Source organism: Phyllostomus hastatus, unplaced genomic scaffold (assembly GCF_019186645.2).
Source record: "Phyllostomus hastatus isolate PE091 unplaced genomic scaffold, TTU_PhHast_1.1 phas_contig_86, whole genome shotgun sequence".
NCBI lineage: Eukaryota > Metazoa > Chordata > Mammalia > Chiroptera > Phyllostomidae > Phyllostomus > Phyllostomus hastatus.
Window position 1 is genome coordinate 92,064,339 of NW_025333977.1, and position 27,011 is coordinate 92,091,349.

General features: G+C 39.4%; 1 protein-coding gene across 1 annotated transcript in view; it reads left to right on the forward strand.

Annotated features, from left to right (window-relative positions):
• UMPS (uridine monophosphate synthetase) overlaps positions 1-27,011 on the forward strand; it is a 30,946-nt gene extending 3,935 nt beyond the window's left edge. The window contains exons 2-6 of the mRNA XM_045851346.1: positions 10,336-10,489; positions 12,265-12,936; positions 14,879-15,054; positions 16,638-16,752; positions 26,505-27,011. Coding sequence (XP_045707302.1) covers positions 10,336-10,489; positions 12,265-12,936; positions 14,879-15,054; positions 16,638-16,752; positions 26,505-26,674 — 1,287 coding nt within the window. The 3' untranslated portion in view covers positions 26,675-27,011. The remainder of the gene's footprint in view (positions 1-10,335; positions 10,490-12,264; positions 12,937-14,878; positions 15,055-16,637; positions 16,753-26,504) is intronic.

The window sequence follows — 27,011 nt, forward strand, 5'->3', positions numbered from 1 at the left end:
TGACTTTCTTTTCAATTTGGATGCCTTTTACTTCTTTTTCTCTATTAGTTGCTAAGGCTAGGACTTCTGATACTATGTCGAATAAAAGTGGTGACATACACATCCTTAAAGCTTACAGCTTTTTGCCTTTGGGATGTTAGCTGTGGTTTTGTCATTCATGGCCTTTATTATGTGAGGTGTGTTCCTCTATACCCACTTTGCTGAGAGTTTTTATTATAAATGGGTGCTTGATTTTGTCAAGTGCTTTTCTGCTTGATATCATAATATTTTTATCCATTTTTTATGTGGTATATCATGTTAATTGATATGTGAATGTTGAACCAAACTTGCATCCTGGGAATAAATCTCACTTGATCATGGTGTATGACCTATATATTGTATTGCTGAGTGCAGTTTACTAATAATTTATTGAAGATTTGTTCATCCAAGTTCATCAGGAATATTGGCCAATAATTTTATTTTTTCTAATGTCTGTCTAGTTTCGGTATCAGGGTAATGTGTGTCTTTTTTTTTTTCTTTTTTAAGAATTTATTTATTTATTTTTAGAGAGGGAAGGAAGGGAGAAAGAGAGAAAGAGAGAGAAACATCAATGTGCGGTTGCTGAGGGCTGTGGCCTGCAACCTAGGCATGTGCCCTGACTGGGAATCGAACCTGCAATGCTTTGGTTCACAGCCTGCGCTCAATCCATGGAGCTACGCCATCCAGGGCTCTGTAATGTGTGTCTTACAAAATGAGTTTGGGAACCATCTTTCCTCTTTAATTTTGTGAAATAGTTAGAGAAGCGTAAGTATTAATTTTTTTGTTGAAAGTTTGGTAAAATTCACCTGTGAAGCTATCTGGTCCAGGGCCTTTGTTTTTAGTGCAATTTTGTCTGTTTGTATGTTTGTTTTTAATAACCTCTCTGTGTTTTTTTATTCTATTTTATTGATTATGCTATTAAAGTTGTCCTGATTTTTCCCCTTTGCCCCCCTCCACCCAGCAACCCCCAGTCTCTCAGGCAATCCCCCCACTGTTCACGTCCATGGGGTGTGCATATAAGTTCTTTGGCTACTCCATGTTCTGTACTGTACATCCCCATGGCTACTCTGTAGCTACCTGTTTGTACTACTTAATCCCCTCACTTCTTCACCCATTCCCCAACACCCCACTCACATCTAACATTCTCTGTATCCATGATTCTGTCTCTGTTCTTGTTTGTGTAGTTTGTTTTTCAGATTCAATTGTAGATAGATTTGTATTTATTACCATTTTATTGTTCATAGTTCCGATCTTCCTTTTCTTTACTAAGTCCCTCTAACATTTCATATAATAATGGTTTGCTGATGATGAACTCCTTTAGTTTTTTCTCATCTGGGAAGCTCTTTATCTGCCCTTTAATTCTAAATAATAGCTTTGCTTGGTAGAGCAATCTTGGCTATCTTAGAGTGAGGCTCTTTGCATCCATCTTGCTTAGGACTCTGTGTTTCCTGGATCTGCATGTTTATTTCCTTCATCAAATTAGGGAAGTTTTCGTGCATTATTTTTTCAAATAGATTTCCAAGTTTTTGCTCTTTCTCCTCGCCTTCTGGCACCCCTATGATGCTTTTTTTAAAATATATTTTATTGATTATGCTATTACAATTGTCCCATTTTCCCCCCTTCACTCCCCTCCACCCTGTACACCCTCTCCCACCCATATCCCCCCCTTTAGTCATGTCCATGTGTCATACTTATAAGTTCTTTAGCTTCTACATTTCCCATACTATTCTTACCCTCCCCCTATCTATTTTCAACCTACAATCTATGCTACTTATTCTCTGTACCTTTTCCCCCTCTCTCCTCCTCCTACTCCCCTGTTGCTAACCCTCCATGAGATCTCCATTTCTGTGGTTCTGTTCCTGTTCTAGTTGTTTGCTTAGTTTCTTTTGGTTTTGCTTTAGGTGTGGTTGTTAATAATTGTGAGTTTGCTGTCCTTTTACTATACATGTTTTTTTCTTTATCTTCTTTTCTTAGATAAGTCCCTTTAACATTTCATAAAATAATGGCTTGGTGATGATGAACTCCTTTAACTTGACCTTATCTGAGAAGCACTTTATCTGCCCTTCCATTCTAAATGAAAGCTTTGCTGGATAGAGTAATCTGGGATATAGGTCCTTGTCTTTCATGACTTGGAATACTTCTTTCCAGCCCCTTCTTGCCTGTAAGGTCTCTTTTGAGAAATCAGCTGACAGTCTGATGGGAACTCCTTTGTAGGTTACTGTCCCCTTATCTCTTGCTGCTTCTAGGATTCTCTCCTTCATTTTTACCTTGGCTAATGTAATGATGATGTGCCTTGGTGTGTTTCTTCTTGGGTCCAACTTCTTTGGGGCTCTCTGAGCCTCCTGGATTTCCTGGAAGTCTATTTCCTTTGCCAGAATGGGCAAGTTCTCCTTTATTATTTGTTCAAATATGTGTTTAATCTGTTGCTTTTCCTCTTCCCCTTCTGGTACCCCTATAATTCAGATGTTGGAACGTTTAAAGATGTCCTGGAGGTTCCTAAGCTTCTCCTCGTTTTTTTGAATTCTTATTTCTCTATTCTTTCCTGTTTGGTTGTTTTTTTCTTCCTTCTGGTCCACTCTATTGTTTTGAGTCCCAGTTTCCTTCCTATCACTATTGGTTCTCCGTGCATCTTCCTTCATCTCTTTTATGGTAACCTGCATTTTTTTCATCTATTTTGCACCCAAAATCAACCAATTCTGTGAGCTTCCTAATCACCAGTGTTTTGAACTGTGCATCTGATAGATTGGCTATCTCTTGGTTGCTCAAAAGGATGAGTCCTGGGGCATTGATCTGTTCTTCTGTTTGAGACATGTCTCTCTCTCTTTTTTTTTTTTTGGTCTGGTCGCTCCTGTTACGGTGAGGGGTGGAGCCTTAGGTGTTCACTGCGGCTGGGCACCCCAGTCACTAGATGGTGACGTTGTATGTGGGGGCAGGGGCAGGAGCGGGAGTGAGGGAACAATGGCGGTAGCTCCGTTCTCCTGGGACCTCAGTCCCTTCTCTGGGATCCTGGGTTGCGCGCTATGCCCTGGTCCACAATCGCCACCTCACTGGGTCCTCCAGCTGCCGCTTGCATATTCAGGGTCCACCCGCTGCGATCTTGTGCGGCCCAGATGCCTTACGCGCTCCCTCCCAGTTGCCTTATCCGCCCAGCTCTCCCTGTTCTCTGCGAGCCATGACCCGCGCCCGGCTTTTCCTCTCCGCCCCTCCTACTGGTCTGGATAAACAGGTCTACTTCAACTTCTTGGCTGTCGGACTTCCATTCAGATAAATTCTCTGTCAGTTCTGGGTGTTATTCTGCCTCTAAATTGTTGTTGTTCTAATCTTGGTTGTGCGTGGAGGTACAGTTCATCCACCTATGCCTCCATCTTGCCGGAAGTTACCCCTATTATGCTAATGTTGGAATGCTTGACATTGTCCCAGAGGCTACTTATCCTAGCCTCATATTTTTGTATTCTTTTTTCTTCTTCTTATTCTGCATGGTTGTTTTTTGCTTCCTTATGCTCCAAATCATTGATTTGATTCTCAGCTTCATCCACTCTACTGTTGTTTCCTTGTTAATTGTTCTTGATTTCATTTAGTGTATCCTTTGTTTCTGACTGAGTCCTTTTTGTGCTGCTGAGGCCCTAAGTTCCTTGAGCATCCTTATAACCAGTGTTTTGAACTCTGCATCTGACAGATTGTTTATCGCCATTTCATTTAGCTGTTTTTCTGGAGTTTTGATCTGTTCTTTTATTTGGGCCATGTTTCTTTGTCTCCTCATTTTGGCAGCCTTCCTCTGTTTGTTTCTGTATATTAGGTAGAGCTGCTTTAATTCCCTGTCTTGGTAGCATGGCCTCATGTAGTAGGTGTCCTGTAAGGTCCAGTGGCACAGACTGTCCTATCGCCCAAGTTGGATATTCGAGGTACGCTCTTTGTGCAGGCAGAGTACACCCTCCTCTTGTAGTTGAGCCTTGGTTGCTGTTGACAGATCAATGGGAGGGATTTACCCAGGCCAATCAGCTGCAAAGACTGGCTGTTACCACTGACCACCAACCTCCACTGTCCATGGAGAATCAGCAGTGCCGAGGAAGGGTGGTGGTGCTCTGCGAGGTCTGTGGCTGCCCATTGGGTGTGCTGGCTCTGGGGTTTCCTGGGAGGTGCAGGGCAGGGTCAGCACCCACCTGTTTTTTCCCTGAGACCACCCTGGCTGAACTATAAAGCAATCTGAGATGGCTTCTACTTTTGCTGAGCTTGGAGATTCCCAGATGTGAATCTAGGCTGGCTGCTGCTAGTACTGTGCCTGGGGCTCGCTGAGGCCACCTGTTGCTTGTTTGAGAGGATTTAGGAAGTTGTGCAGCATGAGCCAAGACCAGCCATTCAGTTGGAAATACAGCTTGGATAGGCCCATAAGTTGGGTGGGGTGGAGTCTCTGGGGATCTCTAAGGTAGGTCAAACAGTGTTAGTGAGTTTGATGGAGTCTCAGATATGGCACCAGCATGACAGCTCTGTGGCTCTGTGAGGGGAGGGTTCAGAAAAGGGACAATAGCTTCTCCTCGCTTTGATGCTGGATACTAGTTTTTCCCAGTATACCACTGGTGCTTTTCAAGCTGTTGCCTGGGTGCTCAGAGGGAGTGAGTCTGAGTAGGTGAGTCTCTGTGTGGGTTCTTTAATGGGAACTGCTTGGGACTCTGGAGGTTTCTTCCACCCACTGAATCCCTGCTGGGTTTTGCAGTCAGAAGTTATCAGGACTTATCTTCCTGGCACTGGAACCCTGGGCTCTGGGATCTGGTGTTGGGCTGGAACTCCTTGCTCCTGAGACATCCCTCCTGGGTTTTTATCCACCACACATGGGTGTGGGATCAGCTTGTTGCCATGTCGGTCCCTCCAACCAGTCTGGATGGATGTGGTTTCTTTAATCCTGTAGTTACTAGACTTCGATTCAATTTCATTTCTGATAGTTCTGAGTGATGGTTCTATATTTATAGTTCTGAGTGATGGTTCTATATTTTAGTTGTAATTTTGATGTGGTTGTTCAAGGAAGTGAGCCATGTCTGGCTATGCCACCATCTTGACCAGAAGTCGGGAGTTTTTTTGATTACTGATTTAATTTTATTAGCAGGTAGTAATGTCTTCAGATTTTCTGTTTCTTCCTGATCCAGCATTGGAAAATTTTGTTTCTAGGAATTGATCCATTTCTTCCAGGTTGTCCCATTTGTTGGAGTACAATTGTTTGTCGTATTTCCTTCTAATCCTTTGTATTTCTGTGATGTCATTTGGCATTTCTCTTTTACTTTTGCTTTTATTTATTTGAGCCCTTTCTGTTTCTTGATGAATCTGGCTAAAGGGTTATCACTTTTTTTCTCTTCATCAAAACAGCTCTTAGTTTTGTTGATGTCTTCGATTTTGGAGTTTTTTTGTCTATTTTGTTCATTTCTGCTCTGATCTTCATTGTTTCCTTCTATTCACTTTGTGCTTTGTTTTTGTTTTTGTTTTAATTTTTTTAGGTGTAAGGTTAGAATGTTTTAAGATTTTTTTCTTATGGTAGGTCTATATTGCTGTAAAATTGCCTTTTGTAACTGCCTTGATTGTGTCCCACAGATTTGGGGTCCTTGTATCTACATTTTTATTTGTGTCAATATATCTTTTAATGTCTTCCTTGATCTTATTGTTAACCCACTCATTGTTAATAGCATGTTGTTTAGCCACCACGTTTGTGTTTTTCGGTTTTCTTTTTGTAATTAATTTCTAGTTTCATCCCATTGTGATTGGAGAAGAGAAGAGATTTGTGTAGTGGCCTAACATTTGACCTACATTTCAGCCAGTGTGACTTTTGATCTATCCTGGAAAATGTTCCATGTACACTTCAAAACAATGCATGTTCTGCTGCTTTTGGGTAAAATGTCCTAAAAATATTAAGTCTCTGTGGTCTAATGTGCCATTTAAGGCCCCTATTTCCTTGCCAGTTTTCTGTCTGGACGATCTATCCACTGATGTCAAAGGAGTGTTAAGTCCTGTGTACTCTGACTGTGTTACTGTCAGTCGCTCCTTTATGTCTGCAGTGTTTGCCTTAGGTGTTTAGGTGCATCTGGGTTGGGTATGTGGATGTTTGTGAAGGTTATACACTCCTACTGAATTGATCCAGTTATCATTATGAAATGCCCTTCTTTGACTCTTGTTTTAGCCCTGTTTTTAAAGTCTGTTTTGTGTGATATGAGTATTGCTCCCTCAGCTTTTTTTTCCCATTTTCATTTGCATGAAATAGCATTTTCCATCCCTTTACTTTTCAGCCAGTGTGACTTTCGATCTGAAATGGATCTCTTATAGGCGGCACCTGTATTGGGCTTATTGTTTTATCCTTTTAGTCATCCTGTGTCTTTTGATTAGAGCATTTGGTCTGTTTACATTTAAAGTAATTATTAGTAGGTATGTAGTTATTGCCATTTCACTCATTGTTTGCTGATGGTTTTTGTAGTTCTTGTTCCTTTCTTATTCTTTTGCTTTCTTGTATGTTGATGACTTTCTGTAGTTTTTTTACCCTTCTCTTTATTTCTTGTATATCTCTTATAGATTTTTGGTTGGTGATTACCATGTGCTTCCATATACCAAGCTATGTTTATAGCAGCCAATTTTAAGTTGATAGTCGCTTAAGTTCTAACACATTCTAAAGCCACTACAATTTCTACCCCCTCACACTTTATGTTTTTGTCTTTATTTTTGCTTTTGTGTGTGTGTTTGTGTGTATCCCTTAATTTATTGTATTTAGACATGATCTTCATACATTTGCCTTTTAACTTTCATACTAGCTTTATTGTTGGTTCATCCACTGCTTTTACTGTTTGCCTTCGTCAGTGAGGATTTTTTCCTTTCCAGTATTTTCTTAATCATATTTTGTATTTTTTCTGTTTAAAGAAATCCCTGTAACATTTCTGGTAATATCGGTGGTGATGAACTCCTTTAGCTTTTTCTTGCCTGGGAAAATCTTTCTTTTTTTTTTTTTTTTCAGATTTTATTTATTTATTTTTAGAGAGAGGGGAAGGGAGGGAGAGAGAAACATCAATGTGTGGCTGCCTCTCACGTGCCCCCCACTGGGGACCTGGCCCGCAACCCAGGCATGTGCCCTGACTGGGAATTGAACTAGTGACCCTTTGGTTCACAGGCTGGCAGTGAATCCACTGAGCTTCATCAGCCAGGCTTTTCTCTTTTCTTTAATTCTACCTTGCTGGGTAGAGTAATCTTGTATGTCTTTGCTTTTTTCATTTTGAACATTTTGTGCCAATCCCTTTTGACCTGCAGTTTCTGTTGAGAAATCAGCATATAGTCTTGTGTGAATTCCCATGTTTGTAATTATCTGCTTTTCTGTTGGTACTTTTAAGATTTTCTCTTAAGTTTTGGCATTTAATTATGATGTGTCTTGGTGTGGACCTCTTCAGGTTAATCTTTTTGGGGACTCTGTGCTTCCTGGACTATTATGTATATTTCTTTCACCAGGTTAGGGATGTTTTCAGTCATTATTTCTTCAAATATGTTTTTTTCTTCTTTTTTGTCCCTTTCTCTCTTCTTCTGGGAACCTTGTGATGCAAATGTTGGTATGCTTAATCTTTTCCCAGAGGTCCCTTAAATTGTCCTCATTTTTAAAAGTTCTTTTTTTCTTTTGGTTGTTTCAGCTGGGTATTTTTCACTACCTTGTCTTCCAGATTGCTGATTTGGTCTTCTACTTTATTTAATCTGATGTTGAGTTCCTCTAGTATATTCTTCATTTCTTACTGGTTCTTTTTTATATTCGAAGTCTTGTTGTTGAAGTCTCACTGAGTTCATCTATTCTGCATTATTGAGCATCTTTTTTTATCAGTGTTTTGAACTATTTATCTGTTAGATTGCTTGTCTCCATTTCCTTTAGTTCTTTTCATAGAATCTTGCTCTTGGGACATGTTTTTTTTTGTCTCTTCAGTTTGGCTGACCCTCTGTATATGTATTAGATAGATCTGCTGTTTTCTGGTCTTGAAGGAGTGGCTTTATATGCAAGGAATCCTGTGGGGCACAGTGCCCCCTGGTCACCTGAGGCTGGTGTTCCGGGGTGTTCCCTCTGTGGGTGTGTGCCTTCCTGTTGTAGTTGAGTCTCTATTGTTGTTAGCACATCAGTGGGTGGGGGGCCCTGCTTCGACTACAGGAGGACAAGCTGTTTTGCAGGGGCTTACACCAGGGAGCAGAAGGTGCTTTAGCAAGGCTCTGGTGCCAGGCATCAGGTGTATTGGTTGAGAAGCTGCTTGGGAGGGCCTCTGGTACTTGTACATTTCAGCAGCTTTTTTGTGCTGGGTTTGGAGGCACTCGTGGGAGGCAAAGATGCTAGCCAATGCTGGCTGCCACTTGTTCCAGGCTTGGGACCATTTGATGGGAGCCTGTGCTGGGCATGGGGCAGCTTAACTGGAGCCATGCTGCAAGCCAAGCCTGACTTCCCTTATGCCAGGCTTGAGACCACATGGCAGGAGCTACAGTGTAAGCTGAAGCTGGTTGCTACTCATGGGGTTTGTGGACCTTTAAGAGGGTCTGCAGCACAAGGCTAGGGAGGCTGCTTTGGAAGAGTCTCCAGCTAGGTGAGCAGGTTGAGTGGGGCAGGGTCTCAGGGAGATGCTAGGGCAGGGCTTTGGTGTTGGCCAGGTTAATGAAGAGTGGCATTTTGTACCCATCCGTGCCAGGACAGCTGGGTGTGAGGAAAGCTGAACAAAGGGACAATGGTTCCTACCAGCACTTGCATCCCCTCAGAGAATTCTCCTAATCCCTGCTCCCCCAGTACTCACCCTAAAGTTAGTTGAATTCCTCAGTATGACTCAGGCCCTTCTCAAGCTGCTGCCTCTGTATTGGTGCTTGGAGCAAGTTTGTTTGTCCTTGAACCCTTTAAGATCAGTGTCTCGGCCTCCCATAACCCTGGGACATAATCCCCATTGGTTTTCAAAGCCAGATATTATGGGTACTCCTTTCTGGCTCAAGTACCCTGGGGCTGGGGAGCCAGGTGTGGGACTTGGACCCTTTGCTCCTCAGCAGGGACCTCCATAGCCTCGCTATCCCGTTTATTAATCCCTACTCTGTGGACATGGGAACCTGCCTAGTCTGCGTTTCCATCCCTCCACCCCTCCTACCTGTCTCCATGTGGCTTCTTTATATCTGTAGTTTTAGAAATTCTGTTCATAGGTGGTTCTCAGTGGTGGTTGTTCTATAATCTATTTGCAGTTTTCTGTGTTCATGGGAGATGAGCTCAGGGTTTACTTACTCTGTGATATGCACTTTACCCCTTGCCTTTGGAAATTTGATAGGGATTGCATTGAATTTGTAGGTTGTTTCAGCAGTATGAGCATTCTAACAATACAGTCCATGAGCATGGAGCATCTTTCCATATTTGTCTTCAGTTTCTTTCACGATTGTCTTTTCTTTTTTCAAGATTTTATTTATTTATAGAGAGATAAAAAAAGGGAGAGAGAAAGAGAGAAACATTGATGTGTGAGAGATAAATCCATTGGTTGCCTCTCGTACACCCCCCAACTGGGGACCTGGCCTGCAAGCCAGGCATATGCCCTGACTGGGAATCGAACTGGTAACCTTTGGGTTCTCAGGCTGGCACTCAATCCACTGAGCCACACCAGCCAGGACTCATGATTGTCTTAAAGTTTTCAATGTACAGTTCTTTGACCTCCTTGGTTAAATTTGTTCCTAGATATATATTTTTCTTTTTGATAAAATTGTAAATGGGATTGTTTTTCTTAATTTGTCTTATGAAACTTCATAACAACTGAAGACTTTATTTCAGGAGGAAAATATAACTAGTAAGTGATAGAAAGGTTTAGATACTGAAAGCATAATAGATTACCAAGGGAAGCTGGGAACCCTGGGGACCACCTTTAGTGTTTGAGGTGAACATCATAGTGTTCCCTTACATATCCTATGTTGCCCTGAGAGCAGACCTTGAGTCTAGATGAATAGTTTTATTGTTGTGCCTTTATATTTGTAGATGGGTTTATGCAGGGGTGATTTAACAACAAGCCATATGTAGTTTTCTAATCAGGTTTGAGACTGTTTCCCTAATGGGTCTGATGTCCTTAATGTTATATTGCCTTATTTATACACAATTTAAAATAGAATAATAGAGTAATAATTAATAATAATAATAATAAATAGCAAGGAATGGAATAGGTGGGCTGGCTTGAGTTAAGGGAGGCTTCTTCCTCTAGGGTTTAAAGCCCTATCCCTCACTTCCTAGATAGTGAATCTGTTTATTTTCTCAATTCAGTGAAAAAATAAAAAATAAAATAGAATAATAACAGTTTATGTGTTCATTTTTTTTTACAGGTTGCAGAACTTTTATTCCAAACTGCCCGAAATGAGGGGATCAATTTTGACACTGTCTGTGGAGTGCCTTACACGGCTCTACCGTTGGCTACTGTCATCTGTTCAACGAACCAAATTCCAATGCTCGTCAGAAGAAAAGAAACAAAGGATTATGGTAAAATAAAAGTAGTGTAAGGATTAAGTGGATAAGTGACCTCATATTGCTAGAATTTTTTTCTTCTAGGCATTGCTCTTTTACCAGTCACCTTGAATATTTTTTATAGGCCCTTTAAGTTGTTGTGGCTTGTGGATTTGTTCACTGTTGCCATAAGTAAATCATCTTCCTTTCATTTAGAGTCTAGGGGTGAAATGGCAATGAAAAAAGTGCTTTTTTGCACTATTCTACGAGACCCAACATTTTTAACCGCCCTTCCCTCATCAGCAGAATATTCTAAGAGCACTTTGTTAGTATATTTATATTTAAATCGCATGAAGAGAAATACATGAATAAAATTACTCAAAGCAGTATAAATGCCACATAGAATTCTTAGTGGAGATATTTTTTTTCATGGGCCATGGCAATAGGTTATCAGGTAGGTGTTTTAAATATGTGGGCTTGCTTTAAAACCAAATCAATCTAAAAATATTGGAACTGACTTGATATTTGATAATGAGGAAGTAATGGGGTTTTTTTGTTTGTTTTGCATTGTGTTGGTATGATAGTATTTCTATTATGTGTTTTTTAAAAGAATCCTTACCTCCTATGAATACATTTAAAATTTTTTATGATGAAATCATGATTCTGAGAATTGCTTCTAAAAACTATGTGGGGAGGGAGGGAGTGGGGGTGGGGATGTAGCTGGAACAAGATTGGCTACAGGTTGTTAAGTGCTGAAGTGCTGTAGTCAGGAGTGCTTGTTGATCTCCTCTGTCTAGTTTTATTTGTTTGAGATTGTCTATATAAAAAGTCGCAAGAATATTTTTGCTGCTTGAAGGTGCAGTATTTATGTGACCCACTGCTCATAATGAAACTACTACTTCTGTTTTTTTATTATGTTTCTTCAAAAATACTTCTCAGGATGAGATTATTAATTTTAAATATGCCTATAACTACTTGCAGTTTTGTGTTGTAGTCCAGGCTGATTCAGTTAAACTTGACAATTCTTCAGGGGGGAGGAAAGGAGTCCAGAGGGAAGAGATGGGAAAGGACAGAGATGGCACCTGTGGTAAAGCTCCAAAAGTGGCCAAAATATATACCAGTTCTATTTCTGCTTCAAAATAAGGCAAATTTGGTAGTGGAAAATATAAAAGTGTGTATCTAAAAATGAGTCTGTAAAGTCTACAGCCTGAGTGGCTTACATTTTTAGATCATCTGAAAATAGTTTATCTTGGGGGTTGGAATGGGAAAGCGCATTAGTCACATTGCATTATCTAGTTCATGAAGTTGTGGTGGTTGGTCTGACTGGTTGCTGAGTATTTTCCCTCCTGAATCTATATGTGTGAAGGCCAGTTTTGTGGCTGATCTTGAGTGATGAACTGGTGTGTTGATGGAAAAAGCAATGATCTTGAAATCATTAAGGGTATCGAGTTGTTATTTGTTTCATCACTTTCCTTGATCAAGGTGATCTTGCTTTAAGAAATCCCATATTTGAAATTTTGAGCATAAAATGTTAAGTGGTTTTTATTTGCATTGCAAAATAATTTGTTAGTTTTACTGTAAATATTCTATATATGTAACTGACAATTTTTGGATACAGAGACATTGAATAAAACAGTAATTATTGCACATTGAAGATTCATCAGAAATAAAATAGCTCCAAAGTAGATTATCAGAAAATAAGATTTAGATCGTCCATCTCTTCGTAAATACATGCCAAACTTATTTTGTAAGCTACATCTTGAGTTTAATGAAATATTAAATTGGAATCAATATAATTCTTTCTTGTCCAGGTACCAAGCGTCTTGTAGAAGGGGCTATTAATCCAGGAGAAAACTGTTTGATCATTGAAGATGTCGTTACCAGTGGATCTAGTGTTTTGGAAACTGTTGAGATTCTTAGGAAAGAGGGCTTAAAGGTCACTGATGCCATAGTGCTGCTGGACAGAGAGCAAGGAGGCAAGGATAAGTTGCAGGTACATGGGATTCGTCTCCACTCAGTGTGTACATTGTCCAAAATGCTGGAAATTCTTGAGCAACAAGGAAAAATTGATGCTGAGATGGTTGAGAGAGTGAAGAGATTTATTCAGGAGAATGTTTTTGTGGCAGCTGATCCTAATGATACTCACACATCTACAAAGAAAGCACCCCAAGAACTCAGCTTTGGTGTACGGGCAGAGCTGCCCAGGATCCACCCAGTTGCATCGAAGCTTCTCAGACTTATGCAAAAGAAGGAGACGAATCTGTGCCTGTCTGCTGACGTCTCAGAGTCCAGAGAGCTACTGCAGGTAGCAGATGCATTAGGACCCAGCATCTGCATGCTCAAGACTCATGTAGACATTCTGAATGATTTTACTCTGGATGTGATGAAGGAGTTAATGGCTCTGGCGAAACACCATGAGTTCTTAATATTTGAAGACCGGAAATTTGCAGATATAGGAAACACAGTGAAAAAGCAATATGAAGGTAAGTAGTCAGTCGTCCCTCACTATATCGTGGTTCACTTATTGTGGCCTCACTGTATTGGGGGGAAACCCATAATAAGTGAATTGAGATATAGCGAGGGACGACTGTACTTCACTGGTGAGTACCCATATAGAATTTTATGTGTTGTTAAAACTACGTAGGTTTAAGAGTGTAGAAAGTGTTTAAGAGCATATGAAGTGTTTATAAGAGTGTGGGAAAGGTTAATAAGAGAGTGGGAAAGGTTTATAGTAGTGTGGGAAGGGTTTATAAAGCCTTAAAAATATATAAATAATAAAATAAATATAATGCTGCTACTTTGTGGATTTTCACCTATCTCGGGGGTCTCTGGAACGTAACTCCTGCGATAGGTGAGGGATCGCTGTATTCAGGAATCTGCAAGAATCAGAAATTCAGTAAACTGGCTGAAGAAAAAAAGGAAATGTATTGGCTCACATCACTGAAAGTCCAGCCATAGAACAGGCTGTCAAGCATGGTTGGATCCAGGAGCTCAAGGGGTATCTTTGGACTTGCTTTCTCTTCTTCTGTCAGCTCTGCTTTCTTCTTCTTTCTCAGGTACGCACACTCCTCATGCCTACCCCAATTCAGTCACTGGGGTATACAGTGCCTTTAGGTGTAGAATGACTAAAGGTATAGCTAACCTTTATTAGCCTGCCTGGGTAATGTGCCCCGCCTTTGGTAATGTGAGGTTAACTCTGAGTAAACTTCTTAAGCTGAGATTGGTCACGGGTAATTCCCCTAAAGAAAGTGGATTTGCTGAGGCCATAAGATGGGACGTGGGTTCTAGGCCTGCAAAAATGACAGAGGTTGTCCTGGCAGAACACAGTGAGTTCTAACACTTGAAAAATGAAAATTGCAGGTACAGGAAACAATGAAAAGGTAGTATAAAGTTGTAGCATTTATTTTTAGCAGAAAAAGATTTGTTGATATACATTCTTTTAAAATATCATCTTAAATAGGAACTCAAAGTAGAGCATATGTCGGTTGCAAAAATTGCTTAATTCCTTACCCTTCTTTGCAAATTGCTGCCATAGTGTACATAGCTAATGCTTTTTTCCACTTAATGCTACATTTTATCATGTTAATGACCCTTATAGGCATTTTTCAAGATAATTTCATAAAGTAATATATATGCATATTCTTAAGCTATTTCTTTAAATTTGTCTATAAATTATTTTTTGTGTGCCTAAGATGTGCTGCTTAGTTTAGTTTATTGACTAATATAAAAGTTATACAAACTTTCTATAGATTTACATATAATCTTTTCAGAAATCAATTAGGGTTATTGCTGTCAGCTTTTAAAACAAATACAATTGCCTATTGAAATTTGAAGAACTAAAGAGATGTTAGGAATAAGTGGAAGATTTGATAAAGGGTAGAGTTGCTGCAAGATTCCTGCAGAATGAAAATTTGTCATCTTCAGAGGAATTTCAGAATGTTGGTATCTTTGACCTCCATAAACACCTAGCTTCACTGGGGTCCATTTCTTCTTCTCCTCCCCCCCCCCACACACACACATTTTGTTCTTTTTTCATTTAATCTTTATTGTATTTTTTTACATTACCTTTTAGTCCCCTTATGCCCTCTCTCTCCCCCCCACCCTCAATTTCTAACTGTATAAGTTTTATTGGTGGTCACAAGCTTCAGCCCATATAGAAGAACAGTCTTAGTGATGCTTGTAAACTAAGTACAGAACTTTCAAGAGTTTTCTCTCATTATGATCACTTAACTAGCTACGAGGTGGGCAGATACATTTTTTACACTTAGAACTGTAGGTCTGCTGAAACACTAAAATTCTCAAAGTGTTTCACTATTTCATTAAAGTGTTACTAGGACATTATTTCATATTGTAATTGGTTGGCAAAAAGTTAAAGGGTTTTGTGTGAAATTTGACAACTGTCTTCCCCCCTGCCCTTCTCCTTAGGTGGTGTCTTTAAAATAGCTTCCTGGGCGGATCTAGTGAATGCTCACGTGGTGCCAGGCTCAGGCGTTGTGAAAGGCCTGCAAGAGGTCGGCCGGCCTTTGCAGCGGGGGTGCCTGCTCATTGCAGAAATGAGCTCCGCTGGCTCCTTGGCCACTGGGAACTACACTAAAGCAGCGGTAGGTGGCAGGGACTGGGCTGTTACACTACATGTTTCAAAGGAAGAGAGCATCTTAATTTGGGGTCTATGAAACCCCACTTAAAAAATGAGCTGTTGTTAGTGTCACAGTATATTAATACTGTTTGGCCAGAGTTCCCTGACAATTATTAGCATTTTACACCTTAGAGTATACCTTGCAGTGGGCAGTTAGAAGATTTGAATTGTACGTCCAAGAGAGAAACATTGGAACACAGATACTTGGTCAAATAAACATCTGCCCATATGCTTACTGACCTTTAAGATAGCGTTGTCTTGTCATGTCTTGTCTCGTCTCACCATGGGTTGAAATTGAAGAGCTTCTTCCCACACACGCAGCACCTCAGCATCCCCCAAGCCCCACAGAAATGCATTCTCGGGACAGCAGCCCACATGCAGTGGCATTTTCTTTTTTAGTCTTTGATATTGATTGGTATTGTATGAGAAGACTCTTAACTAGGGCCTAAACACATTGTTTTCTCCAGTAACTCCCCCATTATTAAAAGTTCTTAAAATCCTGCACATGTTAATATCCAGCACCCACACCTGTGTATCAGAATAGAATAAGAGAGGATAATTACCTAGTTAAAGTTTCATAGTTGGACACTCACCTAGAAAGTTGGATAGATCACCTTTATAGATATTTTACTTTTAAAAGTAACAGAAATTTTTACTTTAATAATATTTTAATTTTTACATGGGGATTTATTTTTTCATATCATTTCAAGTACTGTGTGTGAAGATCTCATATGGTCCTAGGACCAGGTTTTAATTCTACCCCTGAATTGTCCATAAATGTCTGTGATTTCCCAACTCTCATAACAGAGGGTCCGTGAGTCATTCTGTGAGTCTGGGTCTGGCTCAAGGACAAGATGTCGCTTTCTGGTGGGTAGTAGTACGGGCGGCAAGAAGACAACAGTGTAAGTGTCAGAGAAGAGCCAAATTAGGAAGCCAGGGAGACCTTCTAAAGAAACTTCTGTGAATGTGGGGTAATGGTATAGAAATCGTGGAGGCCTATTATTGGCAAACATTAAAGAGGCGCAAAAGCGGTGGAGTTGAGATTTCTTTAGCTCTTGACCACATAACTATTTCTGTATGGTGGTTATCCTTGAATATCCTGTATAGGATGGAGTATCCTGTATAGGATGGAGTATCCTGTATAGCTAGGCATTAATCTTCAATGTGGTTTTATGCCATTTAGAAATGTATGCTAGAGTAGTTTCCTCATATGCTTTTTGTAATTAGGTGGATCCTTAGGTATTATTACAAATAAGTAATTATGCAGCATCTAGATTCTGGACAACCACAGTACAGGATTTTCCATGTTTTTAGGGCATGGTTAATTGGGAGAAGGGGAGAGATGGAGTTAATGGAACAAGTATATAGACTCGTATCTAAGATTGCCCATTTTAGATACAGTGAGTTTAATGGGAAATGAGAAAACACATCCATAAAACAGCAAAGTTTCTTACTAGTTAATAGAGTCAGTGTTTTACTTTACTTGTAGAACTGTTATTCTTTGTGATTAACTATTTTTTGTAATCTGTCCTGTTACATTCTATTTAGGTTAAAATGGCTGAGGAGCATTCTGAATTTGTGATTGGTTTTATTTCTGGATCCCGAGTAAGCATGAAACCAGAATTTCTTCACTTGACTCCAGGAGTCCAGTTAGAAGCAGGAGGTAGGTCTATCCACTCATCCTGGTTCTTCCCATAGGTTTCTTTATCCAAGTCAGCAAAGGCAAAGTGAAGTGTTGTGTGTTGTCATAAAGTTGCTAAAGAGAAAGCTTGTTTGTCTAGAACAATAATAAACGAGCCCTTTGGCCTGGTGATACTCACCTCGGTATGCAAAATATTGGGTTGGCCAAAAAGTTCATTTGGTTTTTCCTATAACATGGCTCTAGTAGCCCTGGCTGGTGTGGCTCAGTGGATTGAGTGCTGGCCTGAGAACCAAAAGGCCACCAGTGCAGTTCTCAGTCAGGTTACATGCCTGGGTTGTAGGCCAGGTCCCCAGCTGGGGGCATGTGAGGGGTAACTGATCAATGTATCTCTTGCACATGTATGTTTTTCTCCCTCTCTTTGTCTCTTCCTTCCCCTCTTTCTATTAATAAATAAAATCTTAAAAAAATAGATGGCTCCAGTAGTGCCTGGTTGTCTTTAACTTCATTCCAAACAATTCTGTTAGATTGTATTGTCACAGCTGTCATATTAGCGTGCATTTAAAAAAACAAAGTTGGTGAATTTTTGTGTTACAGCCATTTTAATACTGAAGAGGGAAGAAAATATGCAACATTTTTGGCATGTTATGCTTTCTTTAATTTCAAGAGGGATAAAAATGCAACTGAAACACACACACAAAAAGATTTATGCAGTGTATGGAGAAGGTGCTGTGACTGATCAAATGTGTGAAAAGTGGTTTGCGAAGTTTCATGCTGGAGATTTCTTGCTGGATGATGCCCCAGTCAGGTAGACCAGATGAAGTTGATAGCGATCAAATTGAGACATTAATTGAGAACAATCAGTGTTCTACCATGTGGGAGATAGCTGACATACAACATCCAAATAAATGAAGTTATTGGTGAAAATGAACAATGTGTCTTTTATTTAACAGAAAAAAAAAAACCCTAAAGGGACTTTTGGCCAGCCCAATACCTTGCAGTCTAATTTTAGGATGAAAATTTAGAAAACTGCTTCTTACTGAAATGTACCTAGATATTTTAGTTGTGTTTCCCAACTGATATTCTGAATCTGCTGCCAAGGAAGGTGTTCTGTGCTCCAGGACGACTGCACCGGGCTAAACAAAAGCACATGTTTGCTTCTTTGTTAGAGGACTTTGCAGAGCTCCAGTGTGGAGATACATGGCCAGTCATGACTCCCAAGCTTATTTGAATATGTTAACACTTCCAGCAATCTAAGAAACACAGTTGCAGTGGCTAAAAACAGTGCATATTTTCTCACTGATAGTCTCTAATCAGTAGACGAGTAACCGAAGCTGTAAAAATATGCTTATTTAGTGCCCTTTGGGACTCAGTGAAGCTGTTTCAGTTTTGAATGTGGAAGAAATGATGACTTGGAAAACTTATTTTTCCTTAAAAGGCAATAGTAGCCTTTTGTGCAAGAAACATTGCTTACAATGGCTATGGGAGTTTATTCTATCCTGCTTCCCATCTTTTTCCTTCTTTATGGATTAGGTTAAGAAGTTGGAGATTGGAACTCTGAACAGTAAGTAGGGCTCTTAGTTAGCAAACCTAACTGTTTAAAATGAAAACACTTATGCTTGACTTCCAGCCAAGATGGAGGTGTAGATACACTTTGTACATATACTTTGTCTCCTTGCACAACCAAAAAAAGGACAACATATTTAAAAACAAAAAATAACCAGAATTGCCAGATAATCAAACTGTATGAAAGTCTTGTAACCAAGGAGTTAAAGAAACACTCTTTCAGACTGGTAGGAGGGATGGAGACGGATAGCCGGTAAGGACAGGACGCGCTGCAAGGCAGTGGCTGGTGGATCCGGTGGTCCCACATTTGTGTGGGGATAAACCAGAAGGAACCACCGAAGAGGGTGGGTAAGACAGACCACACAATCCAGGGTTCTAGCACAGGAAGAGAAAGCCTCAAAACCTCTGGCTGTATAAACCTGTGGGAATTGCGGTAGTGGGAGAAACACCAGCACAATTCCCAGGAGGGTTCGTTGGGGAGACCCACAGGGTCCTGGAATGTACACAAGCCCGTCCACCCAGGAATCAGCACCAGAATGGCCCAATTTGCTTGTGGGTAGCAGGGGACATGACTGAAGGTCAGCAGAGAGCTGAGCAAGCGGCATTGTTCCCTCTCTGACTCCTCCCCCACGGTGCCACAATGCAGTGATGCGGGTTGCCCCATCCTGGCAACGTAAGGCTCTGCCCCTTACAACATAATAGGTGTGCCAAGACAAAGAAACGTGGCCCAAATGAAAGAACAGATCAAAACTCCAGAAAAAGAACTAAGTGATGAGGAGATAGCCCATCTATCACAAGCAGAGTTCAAAACACTGGTAATCAGGATGCTCACAGAAATGGTTGAGTGTGGTCGCAAAATAGAGGAAAAAGTGAACGCTATACAGAGTGAAATAAAAATATACAGGGAACCAACAGTGACGGGAAGGAAATTGGGACTCAGATCAACAATTTGGAGCACAAGGAAGAAATAAACATTAAACCAGAACAGAATGAACAAACAAGAATTCCAAAAAATGAGGAGAGTGTAAGGAACCTCTAGGACATCTTTAAATGTTCTAACATCTGAATCACTGGGGTGCCAGAAGGAAAAGAGGAAGAGCAAGAATTTGAAAACTTACTTGAAAAAATAATGAAAGAAAATTTTGACAATCTGGCAGAGGAAATTGACTTCCAGGAAGTCCAGGAAGCTGAGTCTAAAAGAAGTTGGACCCAAGGAAATACACACCAAGGCACATCATAATTACATTACCCAAGATTAAAGATAAGGAGAAAATCTTAGAGGCACAAGAGAAAAGGGGACAGTTACCTACAAAGGAGTTCCCATTAGACCCTCAGCTGATTTCTCAAAAGAAACCTTACAGGCAAGAAGGGGCTGGAAAAAAGTATTTGAAGTCATGAAAGGCAAGGACCTACATCCAAGATCACTGTATCCAGCAAAGCTTTCATTTAGAATGGAAGGGCAGATAAAGTGCTTCCCAGACACGATCAAGTTAAAGGAGTTCATCATTACAAAGCCATTATTATATGAAATGTCAAAGGGACTTATCTAATAAAAAGAAGATGATAAGAAATATGAACAGTAAAATGACAACAAACTCACAACTATCAACAACTGAACCTACAAAAATCAAAAACTAAGCAAACAACTAGAACAGGAAGAGAATCACAGAAATAGAGATCACATGGAGGGTTATCAGTTTGGAGGGGGCAGGGGATGATGGGGGAAAAGGTACAGGGAATAAGAAGCATAAATGGTAGGTACAAAATAGGCAGGGGGAGGTTAAGAATAATATAAGAAATGGAGAAGCCAAAGAACTTACAGTACAACCCATGGACATGAACTAGTGGGGCAGGAATACTGGAGGGAGAGGTGGTGCACGGTGGAAGGGAATAAAAGGGTAGAAAAAAATGGAACAACTGTAATAGCACAATCAATATATTAAATAAAATGTTTTGTTTTTTAAAGAAAGCACGTACGCTCATTACCCCTCAGATCAGTTTGTCAGGTTGATACTCTGATATTCTTATTACACTGAAAAGTTCAGAAGGTAACTTTAAAAATATTAAGAGAATTATATTAGTCATTCTTGTGTAACTCATACTCATCTCTCCTCCATACCACTCTTTCCCCAGCCTGGCTTGTTTCTCTCTCTCTAGAGATAATCATGTCACCAGCGCGACATGTATCCATGCAGACCTTTGGCTTTGCATGCACTCACACATGCGCAAAGAGTTTGGAGAGTGCTTTGTATCTGTGCACCTCTGTCACATTTCCACATTTAATGTAACCTTTTCCCAACTGCACAGTGTTTCCTAGTTAGGATTGGGCTGTAATGTGTTTAACTGTTCCCATGTTGGTGCATTGGGAGTGTTAACAAACAGTGAACATCTTTGTATGTATTTCTGTACATGTAGAGTATTTCTGGAATAGTCTTTCTAGGCTAGAAACTCCTCAAGGATGAGAGTTCTTTCTGAAGATTACTTATCCTCCAGCACAGCACCCCTTGCTACATAAATATTCTGTAAACACTTACACAAATGTTGACGGAATGGATGCTGGGCTTTTTACGAACAGGTGAAAGAGTTGGTATTTCTGTAACTGACACGACAACACAGAACATCAGAGTTGAGGGTATGAGTTTGGTAAACCTTGGTTTTCTTTTTAAACTCAAATACTAGAGCTAGTAGATACCCATTAACCTTGAAGGAGCTAATTACTTTATGTAAACAATATAACCACACTTAAGGAAAGTACTGTCTCTTGGGGAATTTGTTTCTAATTAAGTACTTTAAACAAAAAGCATTACATAAAGTTAATCAGAAGGAAAACCAATGAGAATTCAGATAAACTAATGAATGACAGATGTGCCCCCATGGTTATAGAATATTGGAGATCTCAGTTTCTCAAATTTCACGTTACTGATTGCATACACTCTAGAGTAGGCCTTGGCAGAATGACTCTCCTCTGTAAGGGTTTGTAATAGTTGCCTCAGTAATCAACTTTTGACCTTTTTAAAAACTCCACATTTGTGCTTAACATTTTATGAGCCTGTTTTGGGTTTCTGGCCCTTCTGTTTAGAAGCCGTGTGTCTTTGGACAGGTCACTTCAGTCTCATTTTCTTGATCTTGTAAAATGGGGATAATAATGTTAACCTCAAAGGGTTGTTGAGGCTTACATGAGATAATGTGTTTAAAGCACTTAACCCAGGCTCTTGACACAGAGTGAGCATAGGCACCCATAGGCTTGTCAGTTATCAGTGTTCATTGTAAGTCCCACAGTACTTTGATTAGATAGTGCAGTTAGGATATAGGCTTTTGAGGATGTTTCTGTCATTTTGTATTTGAGAGAAAATAAGCCATTTAACAGAAGGCTTCTAGAACAACAGAATTTGAAAAGGAAAAAAGTAAGTTTCTGGTTCAAGATGGCAATGTCATTAAGTCCTGAACTTGTCTCCTCTCATGGACAAAGTCTTATAGCTACATATGGAACAGTTTCCTCTGGAAAAAACAAAACTAAAGGCTAGCTAAGCAAGGACTACACATCTGGCAAATAAGAAAAGTACCATCTAAGTTAGTAGGAGAGGCTGGAGCACTGTCTTACCGTACTTCACTCCTGCATGGCAGTCCGCAATTGGGAGGGAACTCAAAGCACAGAGCTTTCCCCTGAGAAGTGAAGGGTTTGAACTGCGCATTCAGGCACCCTAGCTTTTAAGACCTGCACCTGAGCGATGAACCCCCAAAACATCCAGCTTTAACACTAAAGGGCTTGTGTCCACCAGACTCACAAGACTAGTGATTTGAGAAGTGGCTCTTAAAGAGCTTACCTATTCAGGCTCACCTGCCCCAGGGCCTTGCTTAGGTAGCTGATGGTACCCAGACATTAAGTAAAATGGGTTCATTTTCATTTGCTAATTTAAAAAAGTGTCAACCTGAGCGGAAGGCATCTAATTTGACACACAAATATTCTCCAGGGATGGGGACTAGTGGGCAGCATCTTCTTGATCTCCCTCTGCTTTGCTCTAGCTACTGGGAACCATCTCTCTATTTCTTTAACACGAGGACTTTAATACCCTACGTATTACATCACGGACAGATCACCGAGACAGAAAATAAGTAAGGAAATATTGGCTTTACTTAAATGACATGTTAGAACAAGTGTATTCCAAACATTCCATCCCAAAGCAACAGAATACACACATTCTTCTCAAGCGCACATGGAACACTCTCCAGGATAGATCATGTTAAGCCACAAAACAAGACTTGATAAATTTAAGAGGACTGAAATAATACCAAGCATCTTTTCTGACCATAGTAGTATGAAATTAGAAATCAGTTATAAGAAGAACACTGAAAAATTCACAAATCATGTGGTCATTAAACAACGTGCTACTGAACAGCCTGTGAGTCAAAGAAGAAATCAAAACAGAAAATCCCTGAGACAAAAATGGAAATGCAACATGTAATTTATAAGATACAGCAAAAACAGTGCTGAGAGAGAAACTGAGAGTAATAAATTTCTACTTAAGAAACAAGAAAAAAATTTCAACACTGCAGCTGAAGGAACTAGAAAAAACACATGAAACCCAAAGGTAATGGAAGGAAATAAAGATCACAGAAGAAATAAATAGAATGGAGGCTAAAAAGACAATAGAAAAAAATCAGTGAAACTAAGAGCTGGCTTTTGAAAAAATACAAACCTTTAGCTAGACTCACCAAGAAAAAAGAGGACTCAATCAGAAATGAAAGAGATGTTTCAACTGATACCACAGAACTACAAAGGATCATAAGAGACTACTATGAACAATTATATGCCAATAAATTTGACAACCTGTAGGAAATGGATAAATTCCTAGAAATGTAAATCATCCAAGACTGACTCATGAAGAAATAGAAAATCTGAATACTCTGATTACTAGTAAGGAGATTGAGTCACTAATCAACAAAACTCCCAACAAATAAAAACCCAGGACCCGACAGCTTCACTGGTAAATTCTAACATTCAAAGGATTAATATCAATCCTTCTTTTCCAAACTCTTCCAAAAAATAGAAAAAGATGGAATGCTTTCAAACTCATTTTACCAGGCTAGCATTACCCTGATAATAACCAAGGAAGGACACCATGAAGAAAGAAAATTATAGTTCAGTATCCTGCTGAACACAGAAAAATCCTCAATAAAATATTACCAGACTTAATTAAAAAATAGATTAAAATAGTCATATACCATGACTAAGCAAGATTAACTATAGAGATTCAAAGATTGTTTAAATCTACAAATCAGTTTGATATATCACATTAACAAAGTAAAGGCTAAAAATTATATGGTCATCCCAATAGATGCAGAAAAAATTGATAAAATTCAATATCCATTCATGATAAAGACTCAACAGAGTGAACAAAGGGGAAATACCTCAACATAATTAAGGCCATTGATGACAAACCCACAGCTAACACCCTGCTCAGTGGTGCACAGCTGGGAGCTTTTTCTCTAAGATCAGGAATAAGATAAGAATGCCCGCTCTTACCACTTGTATTCAACACAGTACTGGAAGCCTTAGCTAGAAAAACAGTTGAGAAAAAGAAACAAAAGATCCAAATTGTAAAGGCAGAAGTAAAATTGTCATTGTAGGGGAAATGTACTATATATAGAAAATCCTAAAGACTCCACTAAAAAACTGTTGTCATTAATAAACTAATCCAGTAAATTTGCTGGACACAAAGTCAGTATGCAAAAATCTGCATTTCTACATACTAATAACAAACTATCAAAAGAGAAATTAAGAAAATGATTTCATATACAGTTTCATCAAAAATAATAAAATACCGAGCAATAAACTTAATCATGGAGGTGAAAGACCTGTACACTGAAAACTATCAGATAGTAATGAAAGAAATTGAAGACACAAATGTATGAAAAGATGTTCTGTGCTCATAGATTTGAAGAGTTAATATTATTAAAATGCTCATACTACCCAAAGCAATCTACAGAGTTGGTACAATCCCTATGAAACTCCCAATGGCATTTTTCACAGAAATAGAATAAACCATCTAAAGTTTGTATGAACTGCAGAAGGCCTTGAGTAGGCAAAGCAGTCTTGAGAAAGAACAACAAAGCTGGAGGCATCACACTTCCTGATTTCATATTACATAACAAAGCTATAGTATTCAAAACAGCATAGTAATGGCATAAAAACAGACATATAGATGGATGGAACAGAATAGAGTGTCCAGAAGTAAACCCACATAATATGGTCAATTGATTTATGACAAAGGAACCTAGAATATGCAATGGGGAAAAGACAGTTTCTTCAGTAAAGTGTTGTTGGGGAAACTGGATAGTCACATGCAAAAGAATGAAATGGCATCACTATCTTACACCATACACAAAAATGAACTCAAAATGGATAAAAGACTTGAATGTAAGACCTGAAACCGTAAAACTCCTAGAAGACGACATAGGTAGTAAGCTCCTTGACATTGCATAGCGATAATTTTTTTTTTTGAATTTGACATCAAAGGCAAAGGAAACAAAGGCAAAAAAAAGTGGGACCACATCAAACAAAAAAGTTTTGCACAGCAAAAGTAACCATCAAAATGAAAGGGCAACCTACCGAATGGGGGAGACTATTTGCAAATTGTGTATCTGATAAAGGGTTAATATCTAAAATATATAAACTCAGGAACAAACAGTTGAATTTAAAAATGGGCATGCCTGACAAGACAATTTTCCAAAGAAGACATACAGATGGCCAGCAAGTACATGAAAAGATGCTCAAAATCAGTAATCATTAGGGAAATACAAATCAAAACCACAATGAGATGTCACCTCATACCTGCTGGAATGGCTGTTATCAAAAGGCAAGAAATAAGTTGTTGAGGATGTGGAAGAAAGGGAGCCCTTGGGTACTGTTGGTGGGAGGATATGTTTGTGCAGCTACATATGGTTTATGGGGCAGTATGAACAAGTTCCTCAAGAACTTAAAAAAAACTGACACATGATCCAGCAATTTCAGCTGTGGGTATTTATCCAAAGAAAATAAAAACCTAACTTGAAAAGGTAATATGTACCCCTGTGTTTCTTGCAGCATTATTTATGATAGCCAAGATATGGAAACAAGTATCTGTTGATGGATAAATGAATAAAGCAGTTGTTTTATGGAATATATATTATTCAACCATAAAAAAGAATGAAATCTTGCTGTTTGCAATGACATGGATGGATCTCAAGGGCATTATGCTAAATAAGTCAGAGAATGACAAATACCATATATGCTCACTTATATGTGAACTCTAATTCATAAGCCCATTGATACAGGGAACAACTGGTGTTTGCCAGAGCTGGGGGTGTGGAGGGGGGCAAATGGGTGAAGGCGCTTAAAAGGGACAAACTTCCAGTTATAAAGTAAGTCATGAGGATGCAGTGTACAGCAAGGCAACTGTAGTGAGTAATACTGTATTGCATATTTGAAAGTTGCTAAGAGTAAATCTTAAAAAATTCTCGTCACCGAAGAAATGTTTTTAATCATGCAAGGTGATGGATGTTAAGTAGACTTATTGTGATCAGTTTGCAATGTATACAAATATTGAATCATTTTGTTGTATACCTGAAGCTAATGTTATGTGTCAGTTATACCTCAATAAAAAACATGAAAAGAATGAAAAAGACAAAATTAAGGATTAGGCTTGGTATACAGGGTGGGACAAAAGTAGGTTTATAGTTGTTAAGTACATGAAACAGTTTATCTGTGTATTATTATTTATTAAGTATTGTGTTATTTTCCATGTGAACAACTGTAAACCCTCTTTTGGCCACTGTGTATAATCCGAGCACTTGACAAGTTGTAGCAGAAACATTCATGTATGTGATCGTGGTCCAGTTAAATGCCTTGTGAGGACTTCGCCAATAGTGTTCTGAGATGTGTACTAAAATTGTCTTAGATTTAAGGCCTATTTTTCTTTTAAAAAGTACTGTTAAACTATAAATGCTCTATAATTGGACATTGAAAAGGAGTTGGCTGGCTTCCTTCTGCCCCGTGGAGGTCTCTGGCCATCCGGAGTCTGTCTCTTCACCTGCATTTACTCACTGTCCAGAGGAGCATGGAAAGCGAGAGCACAGTTTTGTTTAAAGCTGGTTAGACACTTTTCAGAAAGGCATGTGACAGGTTTTCTCATGTTTTGTGTTGTTAAATGGTAACTTTTGTGTTTTTGCAGGTGACAATCTTGGCCAGCAGTACAATAGCCCACAAGAAGTTATTGGCAAACGGGGTTCCGATATCATCATTGTAGGCCGGGGCATACTGGCATCCGCTAATCGTCTGGAAGCAGCTGAGATGTACAGAAAAGCTGCCTGGGAAGCTTACTTGAGTAGACTTGGCAACTGAGTGTCTCAGATACATTTTGTGAAGGTTTGAAGACCCATTGTCTCCTGAGAGGTATTGGCTGGAAATAACAAGCAGCCTTCGATACTATTTGGGTTCTTCCATCAGAATGACTTCTCAAGTTACCACAGTGTTTAGGAAATATTGAATGGTTGTAATCACTGCATTATTGCTGTAATAAGTTCATTTTTAAGCATTCTTTTCAGTGAGACCGATGTTGGCTACGCAGTTACAGCCCTGCCTGTGTTAAGATCTCCCCCACTATCTGTAGATCAGATTTCTTGATTCTTTTATAAGCGTCATGACACAAAAATTTTAGGAAATACAGAGTACAACATTT